General features: G+C 47.6%; 1 protein-coding gene across 1 annotated transcript in view; it reads left to right on the forward strand.

The window, feature by feature from the left end:
- Positions 1-15,322, forward strand: part of LOC146345212 (mitogen-activated protein kinase kinase kinase 3-like) — a 130,294-nt gene that overhangs the window by 77,378 nt on the left and 37,594 nt on the right. The window contains exons 4-5 of the mRNA XM_084859423.1: positions 14,380-14,423; positions 15,079-15,178. Coding sequence (XP_084715549.1) covers positions 14,380-14,423; positions 15,079-15,178 — 144 coding nt within the window. The remainder of the gene's footprint in view (positions 1-14,379; positions 14,424-15,078; positions 15,179-15,322) is intronic.

Below are 15,322 nucleotides of genomic sequence, written 5' to 3' on the forward strand. Positions count from 1 at the left end.
GACGAGAAGTTATCAGAGCATGGATAATTGTAGCTAGGCTATCTCTGTCCAGATAAGGGCGTACTTGGTATACCAGCCTAAGCTGATAAAAAGTGCTCCGTGCCACTGAGATCACCTGTGCCTCAAGTGACAGTTCTGGATCCAAGAGCACCCCCAAACTACGAACCTGATCCTTTAGGGGGGAGTGCAACCCCCTCCAGAACAGGTTGAATATCACCTAGCCGGGCAGATGAACCACCCACTAACAGTACCTCCATCTTGTCTGGATTGAGTTTCAGTTTATTAGCCCTCATCCAGTCCATTACCGTGCCCAGGCCCTGATTCAGAACAGCCACTGCCTCACCTGGTTTTGATGAGAAAGAGAGGTAGAGCTGGGTGTCATCTGCATATTGATAGCACCTCAGCCCACACCTCCGGATAACCTCCCCCAGCGGTTTCATGTAGATGTGAAACAGCATGGGGGATAAAATAGAGCCCTGTGGAACCCCATGGCACAATTGCCATGGCACAGAGCAATAATCCCCCAGCACCACCTTCTGGAATCGGCCATCCAAGTAGGAGCAGAACCACTGTAGTGCAGTGCCTCCAACTCCTAACCCAGACAGCCTATCCAGAAGGATACCATGGTCGATGGTATCGAAAGCTGCTGAGAGGTCCAGGAGAATCAACAGGGTCGCACTCCCCCTGTCCCTCTCCCGGCAGAGGTCATCCCACAGGGCGACCAAGGCAGTTTCCGTTCCAAAACCAGGCCTGAAGCCCGATTGAAATGGATCTAGATAATCCGTTTCATTCAACAGTGCCTGGAGCTGTCCTACAACCACCCGCTCAAGCACCTTGCCCAGGAAGGGGATGTTGGCCACTGGCCTATTATTGTTAACATCCTCTGGGTCCAGGTTAGGCTTTTTTAGGAGTGGTCTAATTACCGCCTCTTTTAAAGCGGCAGGCACCACTCCCTCTCTCAAGGAGGAATTTACAACCTCCTGGACCCAGCCAGACAACCCCTCCTTGTTTGATTTAATAAGCCATGAAGGGCAAGGGTCAAGCACACAAGTGGTCGATCGGACTTGGCCAAGCACCTTGTCCGCATCCTCAGGCCTCAGTAACTGAAACTCATCCAATAAAACTGGACCAGACGGTGCCCTGAACGCCTCTACCAATGGAACTGCATTAATGGTGGTGTCCAATTCATGACGAATCTGAGCGACTTTATCCTCAAAGTGCTGTGCAAACTTGTCACAGCGTGCTACACTGTGTTAAATATACTTGTTACATATACATTCTCCCTACCCCCAAAATAACTGCTGTCCAAGCAGTCAGGGCATATTTTTAGGTCTGTTAAGTTTTAAATTGATTAAGAATTAATTTCTGATCAATTAATGTATTAAATGTTGTGGCCTTAGGTAAAAGTGGGGATTTGGGGCAATTGGTATATATAGGATTGTGCAACCAAAAACTACACATTCTGAATTCCTCCCAACTACGAAAGAGGCAGGCGCCCTTGCCTTCCTCTCTATCTCTTTGCCTTGTGTATTGAGCACCTGTCCCGTGCCCCTCCCCACAACCCTATTGCAGTTAGTAGAAGGCCAGCATAGGTTTTACCACACTGTCCATATAGAATCACAGAATAGTAGGGTTGGAAGGGGCCTATAAGACCATCAAGTCCAACCCCCTGCTCAATGCAGGAATCACACAATCCAATTCAGAGCCTCCTGACGGATGGCTGTCCAGGTTCATCTTGAATGCCAGGTTCAGTGTAGGAGAGCCCACCACCTCCCCAGGGAATTGGTTCCATTGTTGTATCGCTGTAACAGTCAGGAAGTTTTTCCTGATGTTCAGCCGGAATCTGACTTCCTGTAACTTGAGCCCATTATTCCATGTCCTGCACTCTGGGATGATCGAGAAGAGATCCTGGCCTTCCTCTCTGTGGCAACCTTTCAAGTCTTTGAAGAGCGCTATCCTATCTCCCTTCAGGCCTCTCTTCTCAAGGCTAAACATGCCCAGTTCTTTCAGTCTCTCCTCATAGGGCTTTGTTTCCAGTCCCCTGATCATCTTTGTTGCCCTCCTCTGAACCCTCTCCAGTTTGTCTGCATCCTTCTTCAAGTGTGGTGCCCAGAACTGCACACAGTACTCCAGATGAGGCCTAACCAGTGCCGAGTAGAGGGGAACTAGTACTTCCCGGGATTTGGAAGCTATACTTCTATGAATGCAGCCCCAAATAGCATTTGCCTTTTTTGCAGCCACATCACATTGTTGGCTCATATTCAGCTTGTGATCAACCACAATTCCAAGATCCTTCTCGCTTGTAGTGTTGTTGAGCCACGTATCCCCCATCTTGTAACTGTGCATTTGGTTTCTTTTTCCTAGGTGCAGAACTTGGCATTTATCCCTATTAAATGCCATTCTGTTGTTTTCTGCCCAGCGCTCCAGCCTATCAAGATCACTTTGAATTCTGTTTCTGTCTTCCAGGGTATTAGCTATCCCGCCCAATTTTGTGTCATCTGCAAATTTGATCAGCATTCCCTGCACCTCCTCTTCCAAGTCATTAATAAAAATGTTGAAGAGCACTGTGCCCAGGACTGAGCCCTGCGATACCCCTCTCGTTACCTCTCCTGAGGCCATGGTATTTGCCCTAACATATATGAGTGGTGAAAAAGTAGCTTCCACCGATCCACGCAGATGTCAGCTCTACTGCTGCACACTTCTGAGAAGTCCAGACCGACGCCCAAGTCTTCCAGAGTTTTCTCCAAGAAGTGGCTGTCCTTGCCCAACGATGGAATTTCATCATAGTTTAACAAGATGTTCTGGCCTGGACAGCATGTCTGGGTACATTTCTAATTGCCCTGTGTACTAGCAGCTGGGTTTGCCATACACCCACCTAAAGCCGTTCTTTGGCAAGGCCTTCACAAGCTTCTACAAACCCTGTTTATGCCTCCATGATGCCACTCGTAGGAAGGAGACGATTGGCCAAAAGCACTGCTGGCTGAGGAAGCGATCCTATACACAGTCATACTCGGGAGAATGTTTGTGCTCACTCTTTCTCCATAGGGTAGTTGCGGTTTATACAAGCTCAGGGGCAAAACACCTGTTTTGCATGCAGGAGGTTCCAAGTTCCAATCCCCGGCACATCTGTTTTCAGCAATTCGAGAGCAGGTGACCTCAGATCTCTGTCTGAGATTCTGGAGAGCCACCTCAAGTCAGATTAGACAAGACTGGACTTGATGAACTAGTGGTTTGACCTGGAATAAGGCAGCTTTTCCTAGTCTTGTGGTAGCTACGTTGGCTTTTGCATCATCCATCATGTGTTTATCATAATCTTTTTGCACCCATGTTTCTTCTTTCCCATATAGGGACAGGAGTAAAGATAATTTCTTGTTTTCCTTCCTAGACTTTGTTTTTAAAAAGAGACAGCCAATATCAGCTTTGCCCAACCTGGTACCCTCCAGATGTGTTTGACTACAACTCCTGGCATCCCCCAGCCACATCTGGAGGGCACCAGATTAGAGAAGATGGGCCTCATCGAGACCTAGTTTGATGCTGCACCCCTGCCCCACTCCACCGAATTTCGGTGGCAGACGTTTGCTTTCCTTTTTTCCAAAGAAGGAAAAATCAACCCATTTTTGCTGCTGTGCTGCCAAATTTCAGCAGCAAATTCAGCAGCAGTGGGTCCACAAATAGGGCAGGTGGGGTGCATGCTAGCCACATGTTGCCCACTCCTGGGCACATTGGACAAAGGACAGGAAGAACTGGGTTCAAATTCCCCCTGACGTGTTCATGGAGAGAGGGATTTGGAGTCCAGGGCAATGGTGGTCGGGTGTGCTGGGCAACATTTGCACCCCTGCAATGTTGACCCCAGATTGAAGGCAAAACGAGAAGGGGACGGCAGAGGATGAGATGGCTAGATAGCATCACTGATGCAACGAATAGGAACCTGAGCACACTCCGGGAGAGAGCAGAGGACAGGAAGGCCTGGTGTGCTATGGTCCATGGGGTCACGAAGAGTCGGACATGACTTAATGACCGAACAACAAATGTTGACCCCAAGTGTGATGCTTCCTTTCCCCCTATTTAATTGTGGGCAGCCACTCAGCTCTATTAAAGCAAGTAAGCAGGTGCGCGTGGAGACTCCACTGATGTGGGGCCTAAACCTGGTTTCTGCCCCCAGCGATCTCAGGTGTGTAGAGCGAGGCTGCTCTCAGCTGGGTACCAGATTGCTGCCTCCATACCTTACAGTGCAATTCTGGGCATGTCTGCTTAGACGTCAACCGCATGGAATTCAGTGGATATTGTAAGAAAGCGTGTACAGGATTGTAGCCTCAGTTCCATAAAATAGACTCCCACTGAGAATCGAGCTTCCTCCTCCATGCTGGCTTGGGGATGTTGGGAATTGTAGTACAGCACATCTGAAGAGGGCCAGGTTGGGAAAGGCTGGCGGAGCTTATCCTGGGTTCTTTCTCTTGGTCACACCAGGGTGTGACAACCTTTGGAGCTAGCTTTTATTGCATCTACGGACCAGAATCCACCCATTTCCACTAAAAAGAAAGGACCAGAGATGCAAAATGGACCCAGCCTGGTCATTTGTGTTTTTGGTGTTTTGTTTGCCCTTCCCGACACTGCTCTCTCTTTGGGCCTCTTTCTCAAATAGCTGTTTTTCTAGAAAGTAATACTTGAGTGCGGGGGAAGCTTGAGCCCAGTGAAGTTTTTCTGGAGCATCTGGCTCGCTCGTATTTCTCTCCTCACCAGCCAAGTCCTGTTATGTGAGGCGGCTGGTCTGTTTTTTTTGGCCTCCATCCAGAGGAGGTCACTGTTGTTATTGTTTCAGTTCTGAAGAAAAAGGATGCAGTCATTATTCCCCCACCCCCCTTTCTGGGGCTGTTTTAGACAGTATTTTGTCCAGTTCCAGCAACAAGTTGTTCCTAAACAGAGTTGTTCTGCTCAGCAAAAATGGCACCAGGTCTCAGGGGCTGTGCTCTCGTGCTCAGCAAAGCAAATTACGCCTGGTGTATAAACCTTGCATTCCTGCAGCTGGAAAATCTATATTACACCTCTGGAATCTGTTATGCACACCTGTGTAATTTGCACCCGTCACATTTTCAGCCAGGATCACAAAGGCCCTTGGATTCAAGGTGCCAACTCTGGAGGAAGGGCTCCTTGGAGGGGAAGGGCCATAGCTCAGTGACAGAGCACACACTTTGTATACAGAAAGTTCTTCTTTGTGGTCTCTGTGTATCACACATATGGGCTCTGCGCCTGCGCAGAGCCTGAGTTCAGGAAAATTCTAAAGCTGAGGAGTTTGGGAGGAACCCTTCCCCCACTGTCCAGTGTATATATCCCTAGTGGGTTCCCGCCTCTTCCCTCAGTTCTCTTTCGACCATCATTGCGTGCGCCTTGTGAGGAACTTCTCTTTGTTTGTTGGCCACTATAGTAGTTCTACAAAAAGTTAAGGATTTATTCAATCTTTTTCTCTTGCTGTCATCTGTTGTTCAACCTCAGCTGGCAGTAATAGAGCCTGTAGCATTAGGATCCAAATCCCCCCAACGCTGTGCTTCGCCAGACACCCAAGACCTCCCCCCTGCAACACCAGGTCGGTCTTTGGCGTTGATGCTCACAAAGAGACTTTCAGAAAAAATGAAGGCTTCTAAAAAAATCTACCCTTTCATCTTCTGAACATAAGGAGTGAAAGAAGACCACCAAAAAGGCTCAGGAAGTCACTCGGGACCGAGTGAAAGACCAGGAAGCTCCTTGGGTTCAACCACTGCCTGATCCACAGTCAGGCACACCGATCCAAGATGAGCCTCCCTCCTCTATCCCGACAACACGTTGGGATTGACAACTGGTGATAGAGACGCCGTCGGTACCAAAGTCCATACCGGCGCTGCTGCTCCTGTCGTCGCCCATACCAAGAGTGCCAATTCTCCAATGGGAGCCTCCCCCTCAAACATCCACATCGAAGGGTGAGATCAGGGAGCTCTCACCTCTACAGCCTCTGCCTCATCCTCCACGGGCTGGAGATACTTTTTATGATCCCAGCTGGGATAGGCATCAACGATTGCCTGAATCGGTTTTCTCTGTAATTCGTCTCACAGAGCTTATGCACCTGCTCATGGAGACAGAGGTTGGTACCGGGAGCGGGGAAGGCAATCCATGGTTGGATTGGGGAAGGCATCCATCTCACCATAGGCATGCCAGGCCAATACAATAGTCTGCGTATTATGATGACCCTGAATACCATTATCACCGGTTGGCAGAATGCCAATCCCAAACCTGCCCACCAACCACTGTATTGAAACCACCAGATCAATTATTGCTGTCTGGGCCAGTGTCATTGCAGCCCCTTCCACAGGTGGCCCTGCCTCCTCCTGTGTATAGGCCTCCTATGACTCTACCTTCGGTACCACCACAACAGAGTCTTGTACAAACTCTGTTTCAGACTCAGTTGTCCATCCCTGAGGCAATGTCGATGCCACAGCTTGCCCTACAGCAGACAGTACAACCACAATTGTCTGAGACTGAGGGCTCTGAATCTGACTTTACTTCCGAGTCTTCATGTCCATTTTGCTTTCTTCACCTGATGGTAGGGATGAGTAAGGCCATCTCTCCTTCTGAGGATTTGGGCCAGTTCACTGACCAAGTCCTCAGAATGGCACAGGCTCTTGGGCTTGAGACATCGCAAGCTGCCCCATCCATTCAGGACCCGGTCTTTGATGCCGTGAATGCAGAATCGCATAAGCCAGTGGCTATTCCTTTGTTGGTGACTCTTAATGAGACCATCAAACAGTCATGGAGTGCCCCCTCCATGGTACTGCTGATTCAAAGCGCCTGGAAGGTATGTACCATCTGCAGAATACTGTTGCAAAATATTTGTTCAAGCATCCGGCACCCAATGCCATGGTAGTTGAGGCAGTGCAAGGCAAGGCAAGGAGAGCACATTCCTCTCCTACTGACAAAGAAGGGAGAAGGTTGGATTTACTCGGCAAGAGACTTTACTCTTCTGCTTCAGTGGGCTTGAGGATTGCTAACTATCAAGCAGCGATGTCAGGTTATTAATTGCTGTTGTGGGACAAAGTGAGCAAGCTGATTTTTTGCCTGATGCAAAAATTGCCTTTGCATCATTTGCCTGATGATAAAAAGGAGGTGGCTCATCTTTTTAAGGCTGAAGCGTTGAAACTGTCGAGGCAACAGATTAACGCATCTCACCATCAGACGGATTGCAGCTCTAAAATCCTGGTAGGTTCAATCTCCCTTTGGTGCCATGCTTGGTTTTGGTCTTCATGTCTTCCACAGGAGACAAGAACAAGGATAGAAGACTTGCCATTTGATGGGCATGGCTTGTTTAATGTCAAGATGGATGAGGCATTAGACACAGTACAAAAGGCATGCAGCACGGCATGTCAGATGGGTTTTCTCTCACAACATCATAAAGTGGTGCTGCGACCTGATCTTGCTTTTCTACCCAAGGTTGTTTCCAAGTTCTGCCTGCTTTCTTTGCCTCCCCAACGATGCCTTTGGAGTTGACATCACACACACTCGATGTATGTCATGCCCTTGCGTTTTACAAAGTGAGGACTGAACATTTTCATTTATCACCTCGTCTTTTTGCCTGTTATGGCAGCAAATGGAAGGGCCAGCCTCTGTCCACTCAGTGCCTTGCCTCCTGGGTCGTTAAAACCATCGAGCTTTCATATGAGTTGGCTGGACTCAAGCTGTCTGCCCTGGCTAGAGCTCACTCTATTCATGCAGTAGCGACGCCTGTCACATTCAACAGAGGGGTTCCCATCCCTGAACTGTGTCGTGCAGCCACCTGGTTGACGCCGTCCACCTTTGTCAAGCGCTACAAGTTGGACTCCCAGGTGAGAGCTGACTGTGGTTCTTTGAGTGGTCATCTGTGCATTCACACAACCTGTCCACCGTACCCACTTTGGTGTCATACTTGAGTTCGATAATGGGTACCAAAATGTTCAGTTCTCTCGGTGACAAGGCTGCAATGTCGCTCTTAAGGAACTGAGGGAAGAGGCGGGAACCCGCTACACTGGATGGTGGGGGAAGGGTTCCCACCAAAACTCCTCAGCTTTAGAAGTTTCCCGAATCGAGGCTCTCCGCAGGCACAGAGCCCATATGTGCGAATGGCCACTCGAAGAACTACAGTTACAGGTAAGCAACTTGTCCTTGTAGATTCAGCCCCTGGCATCTGCAGGTAGGGCTGGGAATGTCCCCTGTCTGAAACCCTGGAGAGCTGCTCACCAGTCCGGATGGACAATGCTGAGCAAGGGTCTGGCTTGGTTTTATTTAATTTAATTTCATTTCTCTACTGCCAATAGCCGAAGCTCTCTAAAGGAACTTTGTTGTTGTTGTTGTTCAGTCGTTCAGTCGTGTCCGACTCTTCGTGACCCCATGGACCATAGCACGCCAGGCCTTCCTGTCCTGCGCTCTCTCCCGGAGCGTGCTCAAGTTCATATTCATTGCATCCGTGATGCTATCTAGCCATCTCATCCTCTGCCGTCCCCTTCTCCTTTTGCCTTCAGTCTTTCCCAGCATCAGGGTCTTTTCCAGGGAGTTTTCTCTTCGCATTAGGTGACCAAAATATTGGAGCTTCAGCTTCATTATCTGTCCTTCCAATAAGCAGGCAGGGTTGATTTCCTTTAGGATGGACTGATTTGACCTCCTTGCAGTCCAGGGGACTCGTAAGAGTCTTCTCCAGCACCACAGTTCGAAAGCATCAATTCTTCGGCACTCAGCCTTCCTTATAGTCCAGCTCTCACAGCCATACATTACTACTGGGAAAACCATAGCTTTTATTAGACGGACATTTGTCGGCAAGGTGATGTCTCTGCTTCTTACTATGCTGTCTAGGTTTGCCATAGCTTTCCTCCCAAGGAGCAAGCGTCTTTTAATTTCATGGCTACAGTAACCGTCTGCGGTGATCTTGGAGCCCAAGAAAGTAAAATCTGTCACTGCTTCCATTTCTTCCCTTTCTATATGCCAGGAAGTGATAGGGCCAGATGCCATGATCTTAGTTTTTTTAATGTTGAGTTTCAAACCAGCTTTTGCACTCTCCTCTTTCACCCTCAACAAGAGGCTCTTGAGATCCTCTTCGCTTTCTGCCATTAGGGTGGTATCGTCTGCATATCGGAGGTTGTTGATAATTCTCCCAGCAATCTTAATTCCGACCTCTGATTCATCCAACCCGGCGTTTCTCATGATGTACTCTGCATATGAGTTAAATAAGCAGGGTGACAATATGCAGCCTTGTCGTACTCCTTTCCCAATTTTGAACCACTCGGTTGTTCCATGTCTGGTTCTTACTGTTGCTTCTTGACCCAGGTACAGGTTTCTCAGGAGACAGGTAAGGTGGTCTGGTACTCCCATCACTTTCAGAATTTGCCAGAGTTTGTTATGATCCACACAATCAAAGGCTTTAGCGTAGTCAATGAAGCAGAAATAGACGTTTTTCTGGAATTCTCTTGCTTTCTCCATGATCCAGCGAAAGTTGGCGATTTGATCGCTAGTTCCTCTGCCTCTTCAAAACCCAGCTTGTACTTCTGGTAGTTCTCAGTTCACATACTGCTGAAGCCTAGCTTGTAGGATTTTGAGCATCACCTTGCTGGCATGTGAAATGAGCGCAATTGTGCGGTAGTTTGAACACTCTTGGCATTGCCCTTCTTTGGAATTGGAATGTAAACTGACCTTTTCCAGTCTTGTGGCCACTGTTGAGTGTTCCAGATTTGTTGGCATATTGAATGCAGCACTTTAACAGTATCATCTTTTAGGATTTTAAATTGCTCAGCTGGAATACTGTCATCTCTGCTAACTTTGTTGTTTCTAATGCTTCCTAAGGCCCACTTGACTTCACTCTCGAGGATGTCCGGCTCAAGTTCAGTGACTGCACTATCATGGCTATCAGGGACATTCAGATCTTTCCTGTATAGTTCTTCTGTGTATTCTTGCCACCTCTTCTTAATCTCATCTGCTTCTGTTAGGTCCCTGCCTTCTTTGTCCTTGATCATGCCCGTCTTTGCACAAAACGTTCCCTTGAGATCTCCAATTTTCTTGAAGAGATCTCTAGTCTTTCCCATTCTGTTGTTTTCCTCGATTTCTTTGCATTGTTCATTTAAGAAGGCCTTCTTGTCTCTCCTTGCTATTCTCTGGAACTCTGCATTCAGTTGGCTATATCTTCCCCTTTCTCCCTTGCTTTTCGCTTCCCTTCTTTCGTGAGCTACTTGTAAAGCCTCATCAGACAGCCACTTGGCTTTCTTGCATTTCTTTTCCTTTGGGATGGAGTTCGTTGCTGCCTCCTGAACAATGTTACGGACCTCCGTCCATAGTTCCTCAGGCACTCTGTCTTTCAGGTCTAATCCCTGAAATCTATTCCTCACCTCCACTGTATATTCATCAGGGATATGATTTAGGTCATACCTGAACGGTTTAGTGGTTTTCCCGACGTTCTTCAATTTCAGCCTAAATTTTGCAAGAAGCAGCTCATGATCTGAGCCACAGTCAGCTCCAGGTCTTGTTTTTACTGACTGTATGGAGCTTCTCCATCTTTGGCTGCAAAGGACATAATCAATCTGATTTTGATATTGACCATCTGGTGATGTCCATGTGTAGAGTCGCCTCTTGTGCTGTTGGAAAAGAGTGTTTGCTATGATCAGCGTGTTCTCTTGGCAAAACTCTATTAGCTTTTGTCCTGCTTCGTTTTGTACACCAAGGCCATGCCTGCCTGTTATCCCGGTGATTTCTTGACTTCCTACTTTAGCATTCCAATCCCCTATGATGAAGAGGACATCTTTTTTTGGTGTTAGTTCTAGAAGGTGTTGTAGGTCTTCATAGAACCGATCAACCTCAGCTTCTTCGGCATCAGCGGTTGGGGCATAGACTTGAATTACTGTGATGTTGAATGGTTTGCCTTGGATTCGTACTGAGATCATTCTATCATTTTTAAGATTGTACCCCAGTACTGCTTTTCCCACCCTTTTGTTGACTATGAGTGCTACTCCATTTCTTCTAAGGGATTCTTGCCCACAGTAGTAGATATGATGGTCACCTGAATTAAATTCACCCATGCCTGTCCATTTTAGTTCGCTGATTCCCAAGATGTCGATGTTCAATCTTGCCATCTCATGTTTGACCACCTCCAGCTTACCTTGATTCATTGATCTGACATTCCAGGTTCCTAAACGATATTGTTCTTTACAGCATCGGATTTTCTTTTCACCACCAGACACATCCACAGCTGAGTGTCCTTTCGGGTTTGGCCCAGCCGCTTCACTCTTTCTGGCGCTACTTGGAAATACCCTCTGCTCTTCCCCAGTGGCATATTGGACACCTTCCGACCTGAGGGGCTCATCTTCCGGCGTCATATCTCTTAGCCTTGTGATACGTTCCATGGGGTTTTCTTTGCAAGAATACTGGAGTGGGTTGCCATTTCCTTCTCCAGTGGACCACATTTTGTCAGAACTCTCTGCCATGACCTGTCCATCTTGGGTGGCCCTGCACGGCATAGCTTATGGCTTCACTGAGTTACGCAAGCCCCTTCGCCACAACAAGGCAGTGATCCATGAAGGGGAAAGGAACTTTAGAGAGGTATAAAGGAACTTCCTACGTTCCAGTATTTGAATGTTCTCCCCTCCCATGAATGCCCTGCATGTGGAAAGCTAGCATCTTGGGAAGCTAATTCTCTAAGCTAAATCCCTTCTTCATGTTTGCCTTCCATTCACAGTGGTTTATTTACATGTGGTGAGTATTAAGTCTTCAACTGCAGTTTTAACTGGTATAGATTAGAAAAGGCTGTACCATGGTTTGGTTTGGTTTTTGAGTGCTTGAACAGGCTTTTGGTAAGAGTGGTACAGGAGTTAACACATTAAAACCAGTAAATCACAGACTTTCTACCTGTATTCCTCTCCTGAAACACTTAGCTGAAGATGCACAGTCCAAAAGCTGAGAGGAAGAGAAAGGTAATTGGCAGTGTTTGGGAAACTTGTCATCTTTCACTGAGGGCATAAGAGGAGTCATCCTGGATCAGACCAAACGCCTTTCTAGTCCAGCATTCTGTTCACAGAGTGGCCAGCCAGTTGCCTGTGGGAAGCCCCTAAACAGCACATGAGTGCAACAGCACCCTCCCACCCATGTTCCCCAGCCACTGGCATATGGAGGCATAGTGCCTCTGGTCATGACCAGTATTACGGGTGGGTGAGAGGCCACCGAGCTGAGCTTGGTGACTTGGTGTTCGTTGAGTGTACTAACTGCAATGAGCTAGGGCCAAGGAAAGCAGAAAGTGTCTTGAACCATGGAAGCCATGGATCAGCAGTGAACGTGGGTGTTCAGAGGCAAGGAACTACCAGCACAGCTCTTCTATACTCATTCCCCGAGCTGGCACCAGGGGTAGTCGTCATCAGGCAGCTGTTGAGGCTCACGTTGTGGTCAGGGGCCCACTGCAGCTTGCTGGTGCTTCCTGGACCTCTCCCCGTCCAGTGCCACACTGTTGCTGCTTGTTCACTTGGCCTCTCCAAGCATGCAAGCAAAGTCAAGAGGGAGAAGATGGAGCAGCATCGCCTCCGTCCCCCTGGGTGGAAAGGATGTGGGCAGCAATGCCTTGGGGGGGGGGGTCCATAGAAAGGGGGGGCACTGAAGGCTCCCTCAGCTCAGATTCTCTCACTCAAACAACATATTTTCTGTAGTATAGGATGGGAGCATGGAAACTGCCGATCATGCTCTGGGTAATGCCTGAGTGAGAGATAACAAGTGTTTTCAGGAAGAGACGTCACCCACTCGCCCATCTAGGAATTCTCGTTTTAAGATACAAGCGGTATGTGTGTGGCTGATCTTTCCAAACTATGCTCCCTCCAGGGTAAGGGATGCATTGTTTCCATCCTGAAAAGAAAAGAAGGGAGAGGGAGAGATAAGGCTGTATTTATGTTTGCATGTTTTTCTTTAAATCTATTAATAGTGGAGCACTCCAGCCAATGGGTTTCGCTGCACAGTTTCATACTCCAGGCCTCAAGAAATGTGCACATTTACCAACAGCCCCTCCCTGTAAATCTCAGGATTGCTTCTGTACTGGTGGGTTGCAGAACTGCAACTCCAGGGTTTGTCAGAAGGCAGCTTTTTGTCAGTGGTCAATTCAAGGTGTGTTTACACTTGTAGTAAGGGTTGGAAATCACTTGTGAAAGCATTCCTACATCTGGGAAATGTAATGGATTTCCAACAATATAATTTAGGGCGGGAGGGGAAGTCGTGTTGTTGCTGCTAGTGTTAAATAATTGGGAGTCTGAAATCCTTGTGATCTGTGCAGAGATCTACTAGGGCAAGGGTGGACAGTAGGTAGATGTTTTCGGCTTCAACTCCCAGAAGCCCCTGTTAGCATGGTCAGGAGTCAGGAATGGTGGGAGTTGGGGTCCAAAACATCTGGAGGTCTACTTTCTGCTCACCTCAGCACTAGGAGATTCAGATGTAATTTCTGCCCACCCTTGGCCTACACAACTTGTGACCCACCAAGGCAGATAAATCCCACTGTCCGTGTGTTATTCGCCTGCCAGGTGCTAGACACCTTTTTGTGCATCCCCAGTCAGGATCAGCTCCAGGTCTGCAGGGTACTCTGTGCTGAGCCCTACATCAGCAGGGCCCCCTCCTGTACAGGTGGTGAGCCAACCTGGTGGTGGCAGCAGGGGTCAGATCAGCTTCAAGGAGTTGCCCATTTCAGTGCTCCGGAGTGACACCATGGCAGAGGCATTGTGGGAAATCTGAATGGTGGCTCTAAGACCTATATGACTGAACTCCAGAAAAATCTTTGGAGGGGTAATCCATGGGTGGATTTGAGCAGTGGGCCATGCCAAGGTACTGATACCCCAAACAGCTGCCTGTGGGTGCCCTATACTGATGCCAGGCCTGCCCGCCATTTCTGCAGTATAAAACACCTCTCCATTTTCTAAAGCTATATAAAGATAAAGAATCATCTTTAGAAAAGTGCTTAGCTTATATGCAGCTCTTTAGAGGGTTCAAAGTGTTTTCCATTCATCATCTTCTTATGATCTTTCTAACAATTCTGTGAGGTAGGTTATTATTATGTTTCCCGTATAGCAGACACGGGGACTGAGAGAGCAGTTTGCCTAAGTCAGGCTTCCACAACCGGATGCCCTCCAGATGCGTTGGACTGCAATTCCCATCATTCCCAGCCCACATGGCTGGTTGGGGATGATGGGAGTTGCAGTCCAACTCATCTAGATGGCGACAGCAGCTTAGCAAGTTCATAGCAGAGGGGGAGATTTGAACCAGGGGCTTCCAAATTGGTAGTTCAGTCTCTTAGCCACTTATTTATTATAAATAAATAAATGCTGCATCAGCTCTGTAGTTAATGGCTTTCTCTCTCTCTCTCTCTCTCTCTCTCAGTTGCGGAATGCCAGGATCAAATTTGAACATGATGGAGAGAAAAGGTACGTCCCGGGGTGCATGGAGATGGAAGTGCCATTGTGCTTTGTTAAATCTTAGAAAGCCCAACACCACTCTTCCCTTCCTTAGACTGTTAGTTGTTTTGCTCTTACAAGAAACTGCCCTGCATCCTTAAAAAGTCAGTCTATGTTGACATTTTGGTAATATGCTAATGTATTAAAAGTAATTGGTTAATTAAGAGTTGGATGCAAGCACGGCTTTTCTCGCGCCTGCATGACAGGACGAACATACCAAAGCTGCTCTTGCACCTGACTCTTAAGTAATCAGTTAATTCCCTCTTCTACTATGAACCATGTTCTCCTTTGTTGTAGCCCTGGATCATGGCTACACAACTTGTTTTGCATGAAGTCAAATACAGCCCATGGGCCATGCATGGCAGCCCACTGGAGCCTCCTGGTTTTGCTGCTTCTCTGGGGTGATGGTGGGATTTTCTGCCTGGCAAGCCTCAGTAACACAGGTGGTGTGTTGGCTTTGGAGGAGGAGGATGTGTCACAAGTTTGGCAGGTCTCAATAGTCCAGTTCTATTCCTATTCTATTCTATTCTATTCTTCTCTCTGTGTGGGTTGTTGTCCTTAGTAAATGTGTACAATATCAGCAGAGTGGTGTTTTAAATAACAACATACATATATGTCCCTCCAGGATTATCCAGTTCCAGAGGCCAGTTAAATTCAAAGAAGTTCTACAGAAAGTCATGGATGCTTTCGGACAGATGATGGACTTACACTATGCCAACAATGAGGTATCTTATCTGCTTCCTTGCCTGTCTGTATATACTCAAATCTCCCTCCTCTCTGAAATGCAGTTTACCGCAATGTGCTAACAAGATTTCCTAAAATGTATGCAAAATGAAATAGAAAAAAATTGGATTAAGTGGTGTCAAGCT

The sequence above is a fragment of the Heloderma suspectum genome, chromosome 5 (assembly GCF_057233095.1).
Source record: "Heloderma suspectum isolate Gila_16-S chromosome 5, 16-S_ref, whole genome shotgun sequence".
Classification (NCBI taxonomy): Eukaryota; Metazoa; Chordata; class Lepidosauria; order Squamata; family Helodermatidae; genus Heloderma; species Heloderma suspectum.